General features: G+C 43.7%; 2 protein-coding genes across 3 annotated transcripts in view; one reads left to right on the forward strand and one right to left on the reverse strand.

Annotated features, from left to right (window-relative positions):
* The window catches only part of sos2 (son of sevenless homolog 2 (Drosophila)), a 106,882-nt gene extending 101,427 nt beyond the window's left edge, over positions 1-5,455 (reverse strand). The window contains exon 1 of one of the 2 annotated variants that reach the window (XM_078562538.1): positions 4,811-5,455. In XM_078562538.1, coding sequence (XP_078418664.1) covers positions 4,811-4,888 — 78 coding nt within the window. In that variant the 5' untranslated portion in view covers positions 4,889-5,455. The remainder of the gene's footprint in view (positions 1-4,810) is intronic. The other variant, XM_078562539.1, reaches the window with a different exon arrangement.
* Positions 1-23,588, forward strand: part of dmac2l (distal membrane arm assembly component 2 like) — a 391,974-nt gene that overhangs the window by 309,829 nt on the left and 58,557 nt on the right. The gene's annotated exons all lie outside the window — the stretch shown is intronic.

Below are 23,588 nucleotides of genomic sequence, written 5' to 3' on the forward strand. Positions count from 1 at the left end.
ATACGACTCGAAATGTTAACTCTGTTTCTCTCTCCACAGATACAACCAGACCTCTGAGTTTGTCCAGCAATTTTTTTTTTTTAAATGCCATTTTTAAAAGTTTGCTCTCAGGATGTTGATGACCAGGTCACATTTAATACCCATTCCTGGTGATAATGGAGGTGGCCAGCCTTTCCTGGAATTGCTGCAGTTCTTGTGATGATGGTGTAACCACAATGGTATTAGATGGGCAATTTCAGGACTCTGCCCACGTGACAATGAAGGCATGACAATATTTGTCCACATAGGGCTATAGGGCTTCGAGGAGACTTTTATGTGATAATATCCGAAAGGGGGAAAAAAATTGATATTCTTGACCTTCTCAGTGATAGAAGTGCCAGGAAAAGGGGGGTACTATCAGAGGAGACTTGATAAGCTGCTGCAGAGTATTCCATAAATCATATATGCTGAAATCACAGTGCATCACTGAAGGAGGAAATAGATATTAAGTCCAGTAAACTGCTCTGTCCTGGATGGTATCAAGCTTCTTGACTTTTGTAACTGCATCCATTTAGGTGAGCAATGATTATTCCCTTACACTCCTTACTTGAGGATTGTGGATATAGAGAGGTTTTGATTGGTTACAAAGTGCATCACTCAAAGTACTTGGCCTCTGTCCTATTCCTGTAGCCAGTGTTAACAGTTTTGCCTCGTTCAGCTTCTCATCAATGGTGACTGCCCAGGTATTGGTGGTTGGGAACTCAGTAATCGTGGTTTTGCTGAAGCTCCAGGGGAGAAGGCTGTGCTTCTCCTCATTCATGGTGGTCAATACCTGACTCTTATGCAGCACAAATGCCATTGCTTAGCCCAAATCTAGTTACCATCCAGGTTGTGGTGTTAGCTGGCATGGGCAGCTTCTTTACTGGAGGAGTTATGAATGAAGCGAATGCTAGTGAACAGTGCAACTCCTAATGGCGGAGGGAAGATACAGTTGAAGCAACTGAAGATGGTTGAGCCGAGGACATTGTTGAAGCAGAATTTAATTTGGCGGAGGACACTTCCCGAGGAACTCATACAGCAACATCCTGGCGTTATGACTGCTCTCTTGACAATCTCCCCTTGTGTCAAGTATGATTCCAGCAGCTGGAACCACTACTTCCCATGCCACGCCCCCACCCACAACCCCATGATCTCCATTTTGCTAGTGTTCTTTGGTATTACACTCAATCTAATGCTGCCTTGATATAAAGGGCAGTTACTCTCTCTCTTCTGGAATTCAGCTTTTGCATCCATATCGGAATCAAGGTCGTGATGAGGTTTGACAGAATCCAAACTGACCATCAGCAAGCAAGTTATTGGTAAATGTAATTTTATGGCACTATTGATGACTTGTTCCTTCAGATGACTGGGTGAAGGCAGGGAGGCTTATTCTGTGTGGGTAAGACATACTTGGGTAATCTTACACATTATTAGGGTAGATGCCAAAGTCATAGCTGTACTGGAACAGCTTGGCTAGTGAAGCAGCCAGTTCTGGTACACAGAGGTCTTCAGCACGGCAATCAGGATGTTGTTCAGGCCCACAGCCTTTGTCATACATACAGCGAGGTCTGCTTTGCACTTTACATAATTGTCCTGACAAAGATCAGTCAATACATAACAAATCAAACTTAGACCCTGGGTCTTTGTAACTCAGTGATATAATCATATACACTCCACCATGTAGTAGCTCTTGCATTAATATATTTTTTAAAAATATATGTTTGTGTGTCGACCTCACAGCAACCTGATTTGGGCCATAATGGGCAAAATGAAAAGCTGAAAGCAAAAAGCAATGTACTGTAAGTACTTCCCCATATGAGAAAAAAAAGGGTGTTACCACATGCACACTTCCTGCAATCAGCTACACTACACAAGTGGCATGGGTAAAAATCTGACTGCAACATATCTGGAAACAGAATGTTTTTATTAAAAGGGAGAGGTAATAAAATTCCAACTAAAATGGTCACTTAATAAATAAACAGAATTTATTTCAAAAATTGTTTGCACAATGTTCCATCCTATGCCCTTGAAACTTTATCAGACATCTAAACAGAGCTTTCTTATAACAGAGAGCCAATGTAAAAGGGACCTCCTCAGCTATATGCCATTCTTTCCAACAATCTCAGGCTCAAAGTGCAATATAACTTTAGTCCTACAGAACACAGCAACTGACAAAACCAACTGAAATGCTTTGCCCTTGATTACATTTTGCAAATAGGCACTGATCAACAATATTTAGTGTCCCCATTTTCCACCTGCAATTCAAGGAAGAATTTTCTTATTAAAAATAGTATCAAAGAAAGACAGTTAACTCAGAGGAACACAGGCTAAAACACAATTGGAAAACTGGTGGTGTTTACAGCAGCTTATAGTTTTACTTTTGGTCAACAAAAGTTTAATTAGCTGGAGTATTGTATTAGAAATTCCAATTGCTTCCTTTATATAATCCTTGTATTACTAAATGCAGTATTCCAAGTAACCAAAAAAAAATTGAAACTTTCCTAACATTACAACAGTGACTACACTTCAAAAGTACATCACTGGCTACAAAGTGCTTTTGGGCATCCTGAGGCCATGAAAGGTGATATATAAATGGAAATATCAATGTGAAATATAGAAACCAAGTCAAATCCAGTAGCACAATTCTCAGGCACAATACTGTACTGTTTGAGTTTTGCATCAGGTGAGGTGTAACTGCAGTCCAGTGAGAAGTCAACTTGAGCTCCTAGGCAATCCACTGGATCACAAGCAATTTTATTTTAATTTTAAAAATCTTAAGTTTTAATCATTCATTACCATACACTCTTAATATTACAGCACAACTGGGAGCCCAAAGGTATGCATGGACCTGTATAGTAATGAGACAAAAATAATTTATATCTGATTGTTCCATGTCACATTTTACAGGTGCAAGGTCAATGCTTGCAGTGTGATGTGTCTTTATCTTTTCTACAGTGCATAATTAAACAAAATTGCATAGCTATATTTAGAATGCACTTTGTTAAAATACATATCATAATGATGACTGCATATTATACTTCCTTCATGAGGAAGGAAATCTCTTATGAGACAGAACTGCCTGCAATATTTGATAGGGCAGTGCTCAAATTGTATTTAAAAATATTTCATAAGGGTTAAGTAATAAAAATATTTTGCTTGAACACTGAAAATGCTGGAATTTACATTCTTACCTAATTTCACAAAAAATAGCTTAAACTGCACCTTCAACTCAACTAATAAATGACCAGTAGAGACGAAAAGTGAATTTTTGTTTTCCTTTTGGGACATCACACAGACATTAGTAGGCTTGTATCTATGAAACTAGTTCTTGTGTATCCATAAAAGTCACATTGTAAGATCCTAATTATTTAAAGTTCATTATTTTTCTATAAAAGTACATCACTTGTCAACAAGAGCATTTAAGGCAAGGTTTGCTTACAGATAAATTGGACTTAATGAATTAACTTCATAGACTGCCACAGCACACCCACATAAAATATGGAAAGTATATTGGGTAGTTTAATATGAATCCCCTATTATGCACAAGATGTGAACCCTCAAGAGAGATTATGATTTACATGTAGAATCCTAATTTTATAAATTCTCAATGTTACATCGGCTAGTTTTCTATGGCACAGACTACAATTATAAGTTATATAGAATATTGCTGCTGCTATCATGAAATATGATATATGTATGGTCAGTAACAATATTGCAATTCTACTGATTATTCCCAAAATGCCGGTCTTCAACCACTCTGGAACATCTGTTGTTCATTTTACTAGTACAGAAATACCAAGCTCTAAAGCATCTGCCATGAAATAAATACAAGCTGTAATGAATACTTTTATGTTTTTATCCAAGATCATAGCCTGTGGAGAAAAATAATACAACATAAAAGCTCAATATTTTCATTATAAAACACTTTGGCACAGGAACTATAATAATAATTTTCTGATCAATGTTGAAGGAAAAGGGGTTTTCTTAGTCCCAAGTGGCCAAACAGAAATACCTGTCAACTTGTTCAACACAGGTTAACCTTTGATCAAGCAGTACTGCATTGTTAACTAAGAATTATGTTAAAATTGTTGATGCATGGCTCAAGCGATACATGTTATCCTACTGCCTACAACATATTGAGAAACATGTTACATATACAAGTAATTTAAAACTGAATACAGTGCATCTATGCTCCATTCTACTTACAAATGATGAGTAGATTTTTTTAATGAAATTATATTCAACATACGTAGCCAGGTTGGTATGTCTGCAATGCTCTCATGGGGAAAATCAAGTTTTAAGTAAAAAAACAAGTAAATCAATTACTGTGTCTGGATTCCTTTGATTTACACCAGGGATCAAATGAAATCCAGCAACTTTCCTAATGCAACTTACTCCTAATTCAATATACCTAATAATTCAATTTTAGCACTAAATTTTCACATCATGGTGAATTCAGATCAGAAATATCGATATTAATCACAAAAATGACTGAATGATCAGCTGATCACCTACATCGAAACAACCCAGAAGAATCGATGAAGAAACATTAAATATTGTTATTGAGCAATAATAACTTAGCCTGTGCAGCTAAAAAGTATTTTTGTATAATTCCATTTCAAATGTAAATATTTCACTTGTACCTGCTGCAAATTCAGGCTACGTGAATACACCGGAGACCACTGACGCCAACCGAATCTGGAGCGTACAAGTTGCACTCCAATACACTTTGCCACCATTATCTCTTTCCCAAATATCGATGTTGCATTTTTAAACTATTATAGATCATTACCTTGCGTAAAGCTGGTACAAACAGCCCCCGCCATTTCGGACTGTTCTCCTCACTGAAGAAATCATAAGGCTGCTGCATGGCTCGTGGACACAGCACTCGGCATCGGCCTCGGCCACACTCAAGAATCTCAAAACACTGAAATACTTCCCCTCCGTTTCTTGTTATATCAAGCAATAATTCATATTAAGTCCGAGTTCTCGCAGCTCTTACATTATTCAGCATGGCAGCCGCAGACGGAGAGGAGAGTAGTGGAGGAAAAGGAAAAATGATTGATCCGGCGGCCGAGACCAGCGTTCACAGACATCCCTGGATAATTCCCTCACACGGAACGGGTCTAACTTCACTCTGCTTTTGCTGCTGGATGAATCAAGTCTCCTCCCAGTTGAGTCAAGTCTTGGTTGGACAAAACAATGACATTAATGTTAGTTACGCACAGAACATGATCACCCGTTGAAGAAACGCACAACGCTCTGCGCCGTTTCCAAGACTTGGCTGCTGGAACTGCAGCAAGTGAAGGTCCCGGACTTGGCCGTGTCTGCGCTCTGCTTCATTCTCCCCGGCGGCCTCTCAGCCCCATTTTACCGAATGGAAGCTCCAGCCGTCAATCACCAATCCCGGGCCATTCTATTTACTGCAGAGGCCACCGTGCGCACGCTACGCACTTGGCGCCTCCTCTCGCCTCTTTTCTTACGCCGCGCTCCTGCCAAATGCGGAAAGGGTTGAGGAACGAGGCTGCAAACACAAGGAACGTACGGTACGGACATTGGATTTGCGCTTAATCCCTCATTGTTCAACGCCGGCCGCTTTATTTTGTTGCTCGGACATGTTTTTTTGTTGTAGGGTGCGGTTACAATCTCTATAACCATTTCTCCCCTCATAGAAGCACATAGACGTAATATTAATAACGAAGAAATCTAAAATAAAATTATATACAGCAAATTTGATATTGTTTTCTCTGTGAGCATGCAGATACACATCCATACAGACTTTTATTTCTAGACAATCCTTGTTAAATGTAAATGTCTCGGACAAGAGAAACTTTACATTAAATGTCACAATTTGCAACATTATCCTTTCCCTGTATCAAATTCCTAATGGGTTCAACCTAGAGTTGTGCACAAAGTGAACAGATTATAAAAATAAATTCTAAATGATAATAAATGGTCATTGTCGGCAGCTGCTCCTCGATTCGAGGATGATGTCTAGTCAGGGGCACGGATTTCTGCCACGAGTCTTCCTATGACTGAACAGGCTGATTCTAGACCCACAGATGTTCGGGCACATGGGGCAAGAAGTCCCACAAAGTTAGTGGGATCCAGACTGCAGGATTTGCTTCCTTTTTAAATCCTTCTCTGCCGCCACTCTGCCTCATCATTAAGGCCTTTGGACTCAAAGCATATGATGCAGCTTAATGGAAAAGTTGTCAGCATTTTGAACGATTGGTAAGAAGCTCCTTCCAGTCATTAATGTCAATGCTGCTGCACTTCAAGGAGAGCTTCAGAATGTCTTTGTAACATTTACTTTGTCCTCCTTGGAATGCTGGCCATTTGAGTTGAGAAAACCGGACCTGGCGAGGGAATTTCACGCTCATGAACAGTTATTAGTGAGACTAATTAAGCCAAGTCAATGTTCATATTTGTGGTTTATGACATCAGAATTAGGCTTTTGGTTCTACCACTTATTTATGTCATCACATTTATTTTATCAACACTTTCCACACCTCACCCAGCTACCCATTCACTAACACTCATTATTGAAAGACTTGGACCTTAAAAATTTACTTGAATACGACAGCTACTGCCTATCTCCCGATGATCTTCTCCGAGGAGGGCTGTACTGACCCTTCGATGCTTCAGTTGGGATCAGAAGACACAGCTGAAAAATTGTAAAAGGGTCGGATCATAGAAATTTTCACAGGCAGCATCAATACACTCAGGATCGACCCTGACAGGAAGATTTGGACGGCTGTATTAAATTGCTGGTCAGACTATTTTGATTCTACAACATATATTATGTTTATTAAAACAAAAACAAAATACTGCAGATGCTAGAAATTTGAAATAAAAGAAACAATATGCTGGAAATATTCTGCAGGTCTGGTAGCATCTGTGGAGAGAGAGACAGAGTTATGTTTTAGGTTAAGGACCATCAGAACTGAAGGGAGATAGAAATGTAATATATTAAGCAAGTGAAAAGGTGGAGTGGGGAAAAAGAACAAAAAGGTTGGTGATAGAGTGGAGGGCCACCCACTGACGCATTGGGCTCCCTAAGAATGGGGATGTTTTTGGAATCTCCTTCTCAGTGTTCTTGCTTAATTACCCACTCCCATTCATGACTGAATGTGGCAGGACCACAGAGCTTTGATCTGATCCATGGGTTGTGACATCACTTAGCTCCATCTATAGCATGCTGCCTCCATTGTTTAGCATACAAGTAACCATGTTGTAGCTTCAGCAGATTGGCACCTCGTTTTTAGATATACCTGATATTGCTCCTTGCAAGCTCTCCTGCACTCCTCATTGAACCAGATGCTATCACTAAGCTCAAATGGAATATTTTCCGTTATCAAAATTGTGCAATGTCACCCTTCAGTTTGATGAGCACAGATACATAGAACACAAATATTACTTTCAACGAATAAACTGGTGGTTACATGCTGGACCAGCTCTTAATAAGGGCAGTGATTGCATCATATAGGATGTGCATTAACAGATGACACATGGTCTAAGCAATCCCCTAGATTGACATCATCAAGCGAGTGAAACCGAAGAGGAATTTTCCAAAGTACTTTTGCCCTTTTTGGCCCTGGATTTGTGTATCATTTTTTATGCCTCACCCAGCACATTACATGGCTGTTTAGGGATGGGAAGTGTTATGCTATTATGATCCAGCTGGTCTTTTCTGGCCATAATTTTTATATGTACCAATTGATCAAACATTCTATAGCGCCTTTTACAAGTTCTCTATCAGTGTCCACCTTGGTTCAATGGTAACATTGTTATTTGAGCTAGAAGCTCATGAATTCACAGTATCAGTCTATACATTTAACCACAATTTAGATTGACAACTCTGAGGTGATGAGGTTAAACTTAGACCTATCTATCCTTTCAATTAGAATTAAGTTATTCCATGGAACTTTGGGCAGTTTGTCCTGGCCAATTTTTATCCCTCAACTAACTAAAACAGCTTTTTTGGTCATTCTAGTTTGTGCATCTTGCTGTGTGCAATTGGCTGCATGTTTTCCGACATTACAACAATAGCTACATTTAAAAAGGTACTTCATTAGCTATGAAATGCTTTTCACATATAGTGAAAGATACTATGCAACTTTTTTTCACTATGTCTGATTATACTGTATATAATACAATTTGCAACTGGTTCTTCTTTTTAGTTCTTTGAATAATTTGCTTGTATCAGAAACATATTTTGAGTCACTTTTTTGAATATAGTTGAAGCTACTGAGACTCATAAGAACATTTAACAAAATCAAAAGATCTGTGGTATTCTCTGGGTTTTAGATATTTTCTACTTTCCATGGCCTGAAAAATCCTCAAAACCATTCAGACTTGTTTAGGTTTTGTATTTGATGCTATAATACCAACTTTAGGAGGTTAATAAATAAAACTATCAAGGCACGTTACCTGATAGAATCATTGTTTAGAGCTGATTATTTTATTCGCTTAACACAATAAATGATTTGGTTCGTTAAATCTTCTTCAAGTCCTAAACTGATTCAACGGATTGCAATTTTAAAATTGCTGACTGCAGCCAATAAGAACACTTTTAAAAGTTTGATGCCGTTTTAGATGTTTAAAATGGATAATAAAATGCACCAAATACATTTCTTCAATACTGTATATTTTTACTTGAGATAAAGAAAAAGAAAGAGCCCCAAAGGTGTAAAGTACCATTCTTATAGCTGGCAGGTAATGAACTTCGCCCCCTCACAAGGCAACTGAACTGAGATATTTGGGAATTTATCTGAAGAATTGCAACATGAACCTGGATCCTACTGCTCTGCATTACTGACACATTACTTGCGTACATTATACAGATTTGTCATCTTGACTTGGTTCCAGCACTCTCACCTTGAAGTTAATAGCTTGTTGATTTAAACCCTACTCTAGGCCTATGCAGGCTAATGCTTCAATGCAGAACTGTAAAGCACTGTATTGTCAGAATTACTGTCTTTTGGATGAGTCATTACACTAAGATCCTGTCTGCCTGTTCAAGTTAATGTAAAAGATTCCACGGCACATTTTGAAGAGGGAGGAGCAGGAAATTATGCCAGTGTCTTGGCCAACATTCTGCCTTCAAGCACCACCACGAAAAGAGAAGGACTAGCTATTCATTTCATTGCTGTTTGCGGGGCCTTGCAGTGTGCAGATTGTCTATTGTGCTTACGTACAAAACATGAATAGCTAAACCTGTAAAGCATTCATTGCTATGAAGTGCTTTGGGAAGTCCTGAGCATGAGAAAGGTGCTATACAAGTGCAAGTTCTTTCTCTTTCTTTACAAAATAACCATGATTAAGAATAATTTACATTTGTGTAGGGTCAATTTGGATCTGAGTGTGCACACATCAAATGCATCATTAATTTAAATTAAAAAAATTTTCAATTTCTATTCGGAACACAAGGACAGGAGAATGCCGTTCAGCCCCTAAAATCTGTCTTGTTTGTTTGTTTAAAATACACTACACAGAGAAGACAAGAAAAAGTGAAAAGTCAACCACTGACATGCAGCACCAAAATCTATTTAAAACTGCATAATATAATAAATATTTTTAGCACTTTACCTGTTTAACAAACAAAATAAATGATCCAACTGCTAAGGTTTCTCTTTTGTGCCCTTGGACAGTCCTCCTTTAGCTAGAGTGAGATAGCTGACATACTACCTCCTACTACCTCTCAGTTCCTTCGCCTCCGTCGCATCTGTTCTGGTGACGCCACCTTCAAAAACAGCTCCTCTGACATGTCCTCCTTCTTCCTTAACCGAGGTTTTCCATCCACGGTCGTTGACAGGGCCCTCAACTGTGTCCGGCCCATATCCCGCGCATCCTCCCTCACGCCTTCTCCTCCTTCCCAGAAACATGATAGGGTCCCCCTTGTCCTCACTTATCACCCCACCAGCCTCCGCATTCAAAGGATCATCCTCTGCCATTTCCGCCAACTCCAGCATGATGCCACCACCAAACACATCTTCCCTTCACCCCCACTGACGGCATTCCGTAGGGATCGTTCCCTCCGGGACACCCTGGTCCACTCCTCCATCACCCCCTACTCCTCAACCCCCACTTATGGCACCTCCCCATGCCCACGCAGAAGGTGCAACACCTGCCCCTTCACTTCCTCTCTCCTCACCGTCCAAGGGCCCAAACACTCCTTTCAAGTGAAGCAGCATTTCACTTGCATTTCCCCTAACTTAGTCTACTGCATTCGTTGCTCCCAATGCGGTCTCCTCTACATTGGAGAGACCAAACGCAAACTGGGCGACCATTTTGCGGAACACCTGCGGTCTGTCCGCAAGAAAGACCCAAACCTCCCTGTCGCTTGCCATTTTAACACTCCACCCTGTTCTCTTGCCCACATGTCTGTCCTTGGCTTGCTGCATTGTTCCAGTGAAGCCCAACGCAAACTGGAGGAACAGCACCTCATCTTCCGACTAGGCACTTTACAGCCTTCTGGGCTGAATATTGAATTCAACAACTTTAGATCTTAAACTCCCCCCCCCTCCCTCCATCCCCACCCCGTTTCTCCTCCCCCCCTTTTTTTTTCAATAATTTATATAGATTCTTCTTTCCCCACCTATTTCCATTATTTTTAAATCTAAAACTAAAACCTTGTTAGTCTGTCCACCCCAAAGCTGTACTTTGAATATCCTGTCTTCCATTCTTAATTAGCACTTTTCTTAGACAAATATCACCACCTTCAACACCTCTTTGACCCTTTTGTCTGTGACATCTTTTGATTATCTGCTCCTATCACTGCTTATCTCCACAATCACCATACCCTCAACATCTGTCTCCCCCCCCGCCCTACCTCAAACCAGTTTATATTTCTCCCTTCTCCTAACTATGCTTCAGTTCTGCCGAAGGGCCATGAAGGCTCGAAACGTTAACTGATTTCCTCTCCGCCGATGCTGCCAGACCTGCTGAGTTTTTCCAGGTAATTCTGTTTTTGTTTTGGATTTCCAGCATCCGCAGTAGCTTTTAGCTTTTTGTTTTTATAGCTGACAATTGGTGACTGAAAGTCAATTGGACCCCACAAGATTTAAACTTTATGCTTCACATCTATTTAATTAGTACTTGGTTAAACTCTAAACAAATATGCATCACAAAAATTAAACAGATTTATAAGGATGGACAATAAATGCTGAACTTCCCAGTGATAGCCACCTCCCATGAACAAATTTAAAAAACCATTTTAATGAGGCTGCATGCCTAACATTTTATCTATCCTCCAGCTTCAATGCTGGTTGGCCAAGTTTCCCAGGCCTCGGATAACCAAGCAGCTGGAGGGAGGCGAGAACTGATGGACTGCTTGGGCGGCCAGAAGGAGCAGAGTGCTTCCCCCGCTCACCTATCTCCCTTATTAACCTCCCCAACGACGGTCTCTTGATGTGATCCATGACACCCCTCCAACTTCCTCCATGGGCCTAAGGCCATTTTCTCCTATCTTTCCCCAATTTCTGCCAGCATCCTATCCCACATACCCCCATCAATGCCCTCCACAATCACTCCCTCCCTCCCCCACATTCCCCAGCTGCAGCCAGGTACCTCACGACTACTTGCCTGATAGCCATCCAGCCTCTCGATCTGGCTGGCTGCAGCTAGGAAACGAGTTCCAACAATGACTTCTCTGTCATTCAGCACACTGAAAAAAAGACAGACACCTGGTATTTCAATTAGGGTTCTCCAGAGGGAGATCAGCAAAACCCCTGAAGAAGTGGTGTAAATAGCTAAAAATGGCCTTTAAGGAAATTTAACTGCAATTACACACCAAAGTTATGGCAGGAGAACCCCCATGGAAATTCAGGGCTAGAAGTCTTGTAATACCAATATTGTGTTGTTATCCAAGAAAGAAGTCAGGAATGATGGAGAAAAGGGTGGTCTGTCACATACCTCAGAAATGTTTGTCCTACTCTGTATTACCTGACTTGGTTTCACCCATGGTTTCCTTTTCATCTACCCGAAAAATGAAACAGAACACTAACAGTGAATCATGCATGTAATTCATTGATTCAACTGAGAACCAGAGAAACATCTGCACAAGATAAATGGATTTACATGTTATTCAAAACTAAAATTTAGCCCTTTACTGTGGAACAAATGACTATGCAACTTGCTGCACCTTGATCATTATTTAAATAATTCTGTGAATCCATAGCTAGATTTGCTGTGTAGTCACAAGCAGCAACCCTGAAATATGTGATATTTCACTACATGAAGGATAGTTCAGCGAGTCTAAATATGATGATCTTGAGAATGTGTAACATATAGGACTTCAGTGGGAGCAGTTAGCATATAGGCACACATGCATTTACTTTGTGCTACTTTAAGCAGAGTTGCCATCAACAGGCATCTGTAAATATGGACACAATGGTAAATACAATATTTGTGAAGTATTATTTCAAGTCATGTATTAGAGTTAAGTTGCATAATGGCATTTTGTTTAATTTTCTTAAGATACCAGCAAAAATAATTATTTTATCTTAACCATTCAACTTTTATAATTGCATTGTATAGTAAACAAAACAAAATTTGTTACAAAATGGATTAAGTAAATGCTATTGTTAATTGTTGAAGACTTGTAATGAAATTGTAGCATGTCCCTAGAGGTACTCACTGACCTTATCATGAAGAGTACAGGAAGCTTATTGACCTCTTGTTGTGTTGTTCCCAAAAATGAACAGAGCACATAAAGTTGTTGCACAACTAAGTCATTACATCAGGATTGTGACTCACTTTTTCCTCTTTTGCATGTACTTTAAAGATAGGCTGCAGTTCAAAAATCAGTCAGCCTTCATACGTTTCTATTAAGAACATAAAGACATAATAAGAGCCAGAATAGGCTATTTGGCCCTTTGAGCCTGCTCCACCATTCAACAAGGTCATTGCTGATCTTCTACCTCAACTCCACCTTCCCAAATTAAACCTATGTCCCTTATTCCCTTAGTACCCAAAAATCTATCAACTTTGGTTTTGAATTCCAAAGATTCACAACCCTTTGAGTGAAGGCATTTCTCCTCATCTCAGTTCTAAATGACTGACCCTTATTCTGAGTTTGTTCTAGATTCCCCAGCCAGGAGAAACATTTTTGCAGACCTACTCCTTAAGAGTTTTATGTTTCAAACACCTCTCTTTCTTATAAACTCTTGGGAATATTGGCCTAGTCTACTCAATCTCTTCTCATGGAACAATCCTTCCATCCCAGGAACCAGTCTGGTGAACCTTCATTGCATTCTGTCTAGGAAAAATATGTTCTCCCTTAGGCAGGGAAACCAAAATTGCACACAGTACTCCAGGTACAGCCTCAATAATACCCTATATAATTTTGTTAAGACCTCTTTACTCTTATACTCCAAACCCTTAGTAAGAAAAGCTAACAAACCATTTGACTTCCTAATTTCCTGCTGAACCTGCATGTTGAACTTTGTGATTCGTGTACAAAGGTTCCTCTGAATACAAACATTTCCTAAGTCTCTCATCATTCAAAACTATTCTGCTTTTTCATTTTTCCTTGCCAAAGTGGATAACTTCACACTTTGCCACAGTATATACCACCTGCCACTCACCCAGTCTATATTCCCCTGCACCTCCTTTGCATCCTCCTAATCACTTAATTTTCCACCTAACTTTGTTTCATCAGCAAACTTGGATAATACGTTACACTCAGTCTCTTCAACCAAGTCATTTAGATAAATTTTAAATAACTGAGGTCCAAGAACTGATCCTTGTGGTACCCTATTCTAACAGTAGGAGTGGTTTAATATTAGAACAAAGATGTATACCATCAGTGGAAAGGGATAGATGCAACATCTAATCTAGTAACGTGCAAGTCAAATTAGAAGAGTTTACTTGTAAACACTATTTCAGCCATGAAGAGTATAACACATGACTGAGGTCATACCCACTGTTCACATAATTCCGGGCATTTTTATAGGGTTATTGTTATGGATGGGGAGAGATATGGGATAATTTCTCCCCTTTTCTCATCTCTCGGCTGACAGCAATAAGGTGTACTTTGGAGGAGGAGTGATTTAACCCTTTGAGTGCTGTGACTTTAAAGAACAGAGATGAATGGGCTTCCTCTTAAGTTTAGCTCAAAAGAAAAGATAAATGATTATCTCTCACACCTGAAATGTATCGCAGCAACACTCATTCCTCACACATATTAGATGCGTACACACACACACACACACACACACACACGAGAACAGATGATTTCTAGACGCCGCAAGCACCTAAACTGCTTAAAGGCCTAAGTCTTCTGGTTGGCGTGCAGGGGCGGGCCCCGCTTACTGACACGTAAAATGACATGTGGTGACGCCACGTGCGACCTGACATCACCGCACGTCACTCAGATCTTCAGTTTGGCGGGCACGCACTGAGTCAGCTACGCGCCCGCCAAACTGTCAAAGGCCTATTAAGGCTGTTTAAACAGCAATTAAAGCAATTAACAGGACTGCCCGTCCAACCTTAGGGGTGGGTAGGTGAAGAGCCCAGGCGGCCTTCACATTTTTCATGGAACCTCATCCACTGGTGGGATGAGGTTTCATGAAGGTTTTTAAACTTTGATAAAAATTTTTAATAAAATTCATAGGCATGTCCCAGCTCATGTGACACTGTCACATGAGGGGACATGTCCGAATCATTTTAAAAAATCTTTTATTGACTTTTTCACAATGAAATTAAACTCCAAGGCAGCTCTGTGTGCATGTGCGAAAGAGCGCAGGCCCGACTCAGCCTCCTCCCCCTGCCCGCACAGGGAGCGCTCAGCATTTCCGGGTGCACGTCACGCTTGCCAGGCCTTAATTGACCTGTCCACGTAAAATGGCTGCGCGCCCGCTCAGCCCCCCACCGACGGGGAGAAAATTCTCCCCAAAGGGTAAACAAAAAAGGTCACTTCTAATCAGTCTTCAAGTTTGTCGTTGAAATGTTGCAGGCCTGAAGGATTCCCTCTCAGTGCATTGAAAAAAAATGCAAGTCAGGAGTTTCTGGTGATGAATTCACATTGGTTCACCCCAAATAACAGCAAGCTTCTGGCTTTCCAGCTGAAGTTAGTCGAGCCTCTGTAGTGAAAAATTATAATCTTGCAGGTAATACAAATAAATCTCAATTCTCTCCCTAAGATGACTTTTGAGGCATGGTTGTCCCTTGTGCTGGATGAGAGATTTTTTTTTTGGAAAAATATGCTTTATTCATAAAATATCTGAAAAAACATTACAAAACATTTCAAAATGGCCATCACAAAAAGTGCAATCACATTCCAGTTTTCCACATAGATCATGAGGTGCTTCAATACAATCAATGAACATTACAGACATTTCAACATGGTCATTACAGACAGTCAGACAGTGCAATGGTATTCAAGTTATCGACATAGATCATGTTGCACTCTGAGGTGCTTCAATACAATTGCAATACATGTAGTATTCACTGCATACATTCATACAGCCCAAGGGGTCTAAAGAGTTCCCAGCCCCTCGTTGCACTGTGGCAGAAAGATCTTAGACAGCGACCTTTCCCTATTGTACCTTTGTGACTGCTGCCCTAAACTTTAGTGCATCCCTCAGCATGTAGTCCTGGACTTTGCCAGTCTGCAGCACTCGGTTGGGTACAACTCTTTACACTGGAAGACCAACAAGCTTTGGGTAGGCCAAAGAGCAACTTTCACCGAGTTGATAATCCTCCAGCTGCAGGTGATGCTTGTCTCGGTGTGTGTCCCTGGGAACAGAATGTTGAGCACAGCGTCCTGTGTTGCAGGACTATTCGGAATGAACCTCGACAAAAACAACTGCATCTCTCTCCAGACCTTCTTTGCACATTCCACAAGGAGATGAACAACGGTCTCTTCCCCACCACAGCCAACTCAAGGGGAGCATGTGGAAGGGGTGAGACTCCTGGCATGTAGGAAGGATCTGACAGAGAGGGCCTTTCTCACCACCAGCCAAGCTACGTCTTGGTGCTTGTTGGAAAGTTCTGGTGATGAGGCATTCTGCCAAATGACTTTGATAGTCTGCTCAGGGAACCATCCCACAGGATCCACCATCTCCTTTTCCCGCAGGGCCTCTAGGATGTTATGTGTCGGCCACTGCCTGTTGGACTTGTGGTCAAAGGTGTTTCTCTGCATAAATTTTTTCCACGAGGGACAGGTTCCGCGGTAACGTGGCCAGACCCATCCTTCGCAATACCGGGGACAGACAGAATCTCAGCACGTAGTGACACTTGGTGTTTGTGTACTGAGGGTCTATGCACAGCTTGATGCAGTCATACACAAAGGTGGTCATTAGGATGAGGGCGATGTTGGGCACATTTTTTCTTCCTTTATCTAGAGTTTTATACATCGTGTCCCTGCGAACATGATCCATTTTCAACCTCCAGATAAAGCAAAAGATGGCTCGGGTGATTGCCATGACGCAGGAGTGAAGAATGGGCCAGACCTGTGCCACATACAGGAACACCGAGAGTGCCTTACTTCCGATTACCAGGTTCTTACCCGCCATGGAGAGGAAGCATTACTCCCACATGCTCAGTTTTCTTTTCACCATAACCATTTGCTCCTTCCAATTTCTAACGCATGCCCTGGTCCCTCCAAACCATATCCCCAGCACCTTCATGCAGTCTGACCTGACGGTGAAGGGGATAAAGGATAAAGGATCGGGCAGCCCAGTTCCTAAAGCTAGCGAGAGATGGCTTCCCTCTAGTCTTCATTTCCCAGACTGACCTGTCCTTGTGGATGAATAAGGTACTTCCAAGTATTTCTTACCAATTCCTATCATGTGACAACAGTATCAATGCTTTTCATTCTCTGCACAATGGGTTGGCTAAGCAATTTGCCACAACGTGTTTGCTATCTCATCAACAATCCAGCTATGATTAGCCTCCAAAGTGTCTTTATTTGAAATTCTATCTTCATGGGGCCAGCAAGTGTAGCAGCCAGTGTCATTTTAAGCCTCTTCCACTTGAATGATGAAGGGTAGTCAATCAGCACCTTGGAAGGCTTTTTGAATTTTAAGTAACCTCCCAGGGATATGTTCAGACATATCCGTCTCTGTCTGTACAGAAACCACAAAACAAATCATGACTCTCTGGGATCTATTTTGTAAAGGTACAGTGTTCATATTCCACGGGGAGGATTATCCCCATGTTGGGCAAGCCGGTTGGGAGTGGGCGCGGCGGGCGTGGACCCGATCGCCGCCTGTGATTGGGTCCGCGCTGCCATTTTATGCGGGCGGGCCAATTAAGGCCCACCCAGCGTAGTTCACGACTCCTGTGCATAGTGGGAGAGGGCGGGCCTTGGAAAGGCTGCTCAAAATGGCTGGGAGAAGGGCTCTGCAGAGGGGCAATGTTGGTGACGCAAGTCCGGAGGGTAGGCCATCAGGGCAGGGCAGGCCAGGCCGGAGGTTAGGTCAGCGGGGCCATGTGCCCCTCATTTTTCAGATGAGTGCCTAGCTGCCCTCCTGGAGGAGGTGGCAGCGCGACAGGAGGTCCTTCTTCTGAGAGACAGGAGGCGGAGGACCCCCACCTGACTAAATGTGCGTGGGAGGAGGTGGCTGAGAGTATCAGCTCCCAGGATGTGGTGCGGCGCATATGGCTCCAGTGCAGCAAAAGGTTCAATGACCTCCTGCGCTCGGGAAGGGCGAATACCATGTTGCCTCAAGTCACTTAATGCAGCTGTCACCCTTTCTCCCAAACCCACCCCACCCCCCCACACCCCCGCCAACTCTGAGTACAGTAACGTTATTGAATCTTTCACGGCATGGATCCCTCACTGGGTGTGACAGCAGAGATTGCTCATGCCCAGTTCACCCTGAGAGGGTTGAGCTAGGATGCATTCTGCATCCGCAACATGTGTGACACTGACACCCAGAGTATAGAATGGGGATAAAAGTCAAGGGTCTGCACCTAGGCAGAGTGCTGGAACTGTGAAGCATGTCAAAGTCAGGGTGCTAAAATGTTGGGAGGGGAGCTTCTAGTTGGCAGGGCACCAATCCATCTTCTGGTGTTTGCGCTCCACGTGCTTGTGCCTTCTTGCTTAGCAAAGTGGCACCTTGTGGTGCTGCATGTGAAGGAGACAGTATTTGGCCAATGGCGGGGGGGAGATCAGCCCTGGCTTGTTTGGGTGAGTGTGCGGCAGCTGCAAGGTGACAAAGATCTGGAGTCCTGCAATGTCCCTCTCTGGCTGGGTTGGCAGGGATGCGATGGGAATTCAGGTGCAGGTTGGACTAATCAATGCTCCTCCCTCCTTTTCAGGAAAAGTCTGCGCACAATGCGTTGGAACAAATGCGGACTGGAAGAGGGCAGGCCCAGTTGGCCATTCTTACGCCTTTCGAGCAGCAGGCCATAGACCTTGAGAGGTGCCATGTCCCCAGGTCCACCGGTGGCGGTGAGGCTGGGGTGCCATGGGGAGGTATGTTTGGCGAGCAGTCAGGTCACCATGTGTGTCACAGAAGCCATGGCACTACTGAATGCTCCGTGACTGAAGTTAGCAACATGGGTTGACCATTGATTATGGAAGGATGAGCGCATAATGATCCGGGGGAGCGGCTTGCAAGTTGACATTGTCTGCACTGTAACTAATCAAATGTCCTTTTTCTTCCTTTCAGCATCACCGGAGCAGGGCCGGGAGGAGGGGACAGAGAGCCCACCTCTTGCCCCTGAGCAAATGCAGTGTCACACCATCTCAGCCAGGCAGGCACCAGCGAAGATACTAGCACCTCGGTGGGAATTAGATCTTCGGCTAGTATCTCGGGACACGGCGGTGAAGGCACTTCACACTTGCTTGAGGTGCGGGCAGAGACAGAGAGTGCCCAGGGTGCTGGCAGTCAGAGGACTGCTGGGGTCCAGGCACATGTTCGGTCGGTAGCTGGTGATGTGCCTCTGGAGTCGTCCGTGAGGCAGTGAATACTGGAAGTGCAGCAGGGCATGCGGGATGATCTGGCGAAGATACATGAGGCTATGCATGACATGGTGCCCATACTGGAGGAGTCCACGCGGAGCATCACTGATGCAGTGAGCCTCATGACAGAGCGCCATGCTTCCTCCATGGAGAGAGTGGCAACTCTCATGGAGAGGCACCTCCAGGAGAACAATCAGGTCACAGCGGCATTGGCCACAGCTGGTCAGTGCCAATGTGAGAGATGATCTGGGTACCAAGTATCCCAGCTCGGCGCCCATCCTACTACGGTGTGCAGGGAGGTCTGAAGTTACCTCGTGTCGGCGCAGCAGCTGCCTGTCATCTGTGCGGGCTCCTCTAAGGGCATTCCGGATGAGGGCAGCAGCTCCTCTGCCCCTCTGCCAGGGACCGTGGCATCCAATGAGGCTGCAGCGACTGGAAAGATGCCAGCTGTGGAGCTGGCCGCTCCCTCCCAGGTGGGGCCAGCACAGGCTCCGTGGGCCAGAGGACGTTCACCAAGATCATTAAGTCCAACAGGACAGCACAGTGAGCAGGCTGTTTCAGATGCCAGTGCCAGCGAGGGGACAGCACCTAGACATAGCACCCATAAGCGTAAATTTAAGGCACCTTAGGCACACCAGGGGTTTTTCACTGGTGCTTTCATGTTGGCCCATAGTACTTATTCGAAGACTCGGTGTGATGTCCAATACCATTTTTGTTTTGCTTTCTGAATGTACTTTTGTTTGCTCAATAAATTTTGACATGTTGCCATGCCTCAGGGTGATTCCTTACTTCTGCATGTGTACAGGAAGCCATGATGTTATGAGTGAGTTGTTTGACATTGAACTTTATTGACAAGGGCCTTAGCTAATGTTATTATCCAGGCTGATTTAGCACTCAGGTATTCAGTGTGGAGCCTGCAGCCCTGGCGTGTGTTGAAGGTCCATCTATGGTGGGCTAGCTTAAGGTTCTTTGGATTAAAGCCTCCCGGGTGTCCCTGCCTCCCTGGAGTATGCCTGGGTCAGCGTCTACCCCCTCAGCGTCCTCCTGTGCATGCTCATCCTCGGACTCACTGCTGGACTCGTCTTGTGCATCTGGAGCAACTGCGTCCACATCTTCCTCGTCCACTGCATCACCTCCTTGCCAGCGCCAGATTGTGGAGAGCGCAGCATGCAACCACTATCACCGAGACACGATCTGGGAGGTACTGGAGTGCGCCCCCTGAGCGATCCAGGCATCAGAAGGGCATCTTGAGAAGACCATTGGTTCTCTCCACCACAGCCCTTGTGGAGGCGTGACTCCTATTGTACCGCTGCTCAGCCTCTGTTCTTGGATGGCGGAGAGGCGTCATGAGCCACCTTCTGAGGGGGTAGCCCTTGTCAGCCAGCAGCCATCCATCCAGCCGGGCTGGAGCACTGAAGACCTTCAGCACCTGGGAGTGTCTGAGTATGTGAGGGTCGTGGGAGCTGCCCGGGTACCTGGCATAGACTTGTAGAATCAACATCCTGTGATCACACACTATCTGCACGTTCATGGAGTGGAAGCCCTTCCTGTTGACGAAGGCACCGGACTCACCTGCTGACGCCTTGATGGCCAGTCGATTGCACTCTTGACGCAGGGGAAGCCAGCAATCGCCGCAAAGCCTCTGGCTCACTCTATCTGACTGGCATCGTCCCAGTGGTAGTGGATGAAAGTCAATGCACGCCTGAATGCAGCATCTGTCACCTGCTTGACACAAGTGTGGACAGTTGACTGGGAGACTCCGCAGAGATCACCCATCGACCCATGGAAAGAGCCGGAGGCATAGAAGTTGAGGGCAGCTGTGACCATTAGAGCCACTGGCATGGGGTGTCCACCCACACAGTTTGCGGAGATCTCAGGGCCTATCATCTGACAGATGGAGGTGACCATTTCCCTTGAGAGATGGAGCCTCCTTTGGCACTGGGCCTCAGACATATTGAGGTCGCTGCTTCGCCGCCTGCAAACCCTGGCAGCAGGATATTGACGTCTTCTGCGGCCCCTTCCGCCTTGGACTTCCTGTTGACCCTGCATCCCTTGTGCCTGTGCCTCTCCTCCTAAAGGTGGCTCCCCTGGAGACTGAATGTAGACTCCTGGCCTCCTCCCCCTTCTGGCCCTCCCTTCCTCCTCAGAAGAGGTGCCTCCAGTGGAGAGCACAATTCCCATTACCAGGCTAAGGGAAGGCTTCCTGAAAGCTGTGGGCCCCAGAAATGATTTCTACTATAGAGTCCTGACCAAGGCTTTTACTCCTGTCCTAGCAGCTGGTATGAGTTTTGAAGTCTTCCTGTTCACTCAGGCAAGTAAAAGTTACTTTCACACAAATCCCTCAAACATCACATTCGCAACCCCACTCACCCCTCTTATCCTGCCAGTGGATGAGGTTTATACAAATGTCTCCTACTGCCTGCCTGTTGTGCCCATGCGATGTCCTGAAGATCGCATGGGCTGTGAAAAATCGAGATCAATTGCGGCCTCAAGGGCCTTAACTGGCCTGTTAATTGATGGCGGGCTTGCATCGGAACTTATAGCATGCCTGCCTTCCCAAATATCGCGATGGCGCGTGGTGACACTGGGACGCTCACCCGATGTCACCGCGCATCGTATTATGTGTGGGCGTGCGGGGCCCACCCCCACACGCCAACAGGAAAATTCTGGCCTATGTTTCTTTTTAATAGTAAAGTGTCCATCTTCCAAAAAGCTTTACGGACATATGATGTGACTGTAACATTATTTAAGAAAAATAGCAGCACAGTCCATCTCCATTTTTTTCATTTGAGGATCCCAAAAACTCTGGAAATCTGATGCTGAGAGATAATTTTGCCACCATCCCCCATCTTTCACAAACTGACCGTACCCAGCTAATAGCTGTTACTGTAACTGTGGGCCCACTTGGAAAATGTTATTGTGTCAAATTTCTGCATTCTTTGCAATTGTTTAACCTAATAAAAACACAAGATAGTAAAATTACAAACCATTGGAAAATCCAAACTAATTACGAGACATCAATGTTTCCTGGACCTTGGGTATTCTTTCAGCCTTTAACATACTGCAATTTATACAGTTAACAGTTCAAACACGGTGAAAAATAATCTTAACATAAAACTTTGTTTAATGAACAAAACAAAGAAATTTAAATTTGTGGTTATTCTGACAGACAGGTTCATAGAATTTTTAGCACACAATTTTGTGATACAGCCTATTGTACCTGTGCTGATGATAAACTCATGTGAAGCTGTTTATTATAATTTGCTTTTCCTGCCTTTTCCCCATATTCTTTTATATTCGCTCATTTCATCTTCTGCATAATCACTTATGGAATCTTTCCAAACAAAAGTCCATTTTACCCCAGTAATTGTTTCTAATAACTTCCCCACCACTGATGACTGACCTGTATTTTCCTGCTTTAACACTCTTCAATTTCTTGAAAGGAGGGGGGACATCAATCTTCACATGGTCCTCCCGTTAGTGTAAATTTTCCAATCCGAACACCTGCAAACTAATGCCGTCAAGATGGTGACTAGACCTGAGACTCCTGGTCCAAGCAGTAAAAACCCGCTGGTAAATGGATTCACTCAGGAACAACAAAGCCAAGAAATAAGACCAGCAACAGGAAGTACCAGCTCAACGTTGCAGGCCTATCCTGGACAAAATATGAACTATTTGCAAAAGCACTCTGACAGGAATGTGGACATAGCCACCCTGCAAGAAATCCACCTCACAGACCACTCCAGCCATCTAGCCCAAGTTCCCGGATACCAATTCATTACAAGCAGGGATAACAAGACATACAGCCTAGCCACCTACATCAAAGAAAGCCTCACCAAAGACACAGAAGACCCAAAACTAGGTGATCCCTACTCTATCCAACAAAATAGGTAAGCTGATCATCACAACACTGTAATACAGCCTGCAAGACACCAACCATCTACGTTGGTGACAACAGCCAACATCAGATGTGGGGGTACCTCATCAACAACAACGCAAGAGAACAATTGTCAGACTGGGCCTAAAACTTATATACGATGCAAAGCAGCGTGGCACATTCCATTTCGCCAAGTGGAAGGCCTATTCACCTGATCTTTGCTTTATGACCAGTGACAGAAACAGTCAACAGCTAATGTGCTTCTGACAAGTGCTATCCATTTCCCCCACTCCCAACACCCAAAACTCTCATGCACGAGCCTCAACTCAAAGCCAAAACCTGGGAATCTGCAGAAGGGTAACTGGGATGCCAACAGAAGATATCTAGAATCCACCATTAACCAGATTCCAGCCCTCCCAGAAGACTACAACCACGTGACTCTACTTTTCAAACTGGCAGCCACCAAATTTGTTCCCTCGGACTTCAGAAAATCTTTCATCCCCTGCTGGGCCCCAGAAAGTAAATAGCTCCTGAAAGAATATAGGGAAAATGAAGACCCTGATGTAACAACAGTACTCCTCAAGTGCCTTGATGAAGGACACGTCATAAGATGGCGGGAAACAGTGGAGAGGATAGACTTCACACACTAGCCAAAAGGCATGGAAACTCCTATGCTGTCTGAGAGCGAATGAGCAACAACCACACGAGCAGCTCAGAATCATTGCTGATGCCTCCACTTCACAGCTCCTAATAAACTCAAAGGTGCCCGCCAGCAGG

Source organism: Cetorhinus maximus, chromosome 18 (assembly GCF_964194155.1).
Source record: "Cetorhinus maximus chromosome 18, sCetMax3.hap1.1, whole genome shotgun sequence".
NCBI lineage: Eukaryota > Metazoa > Chordata > Chondrichthyes > Lamniformes > Cetorhinidae > Cetorhinus > Cetorhinus maximus.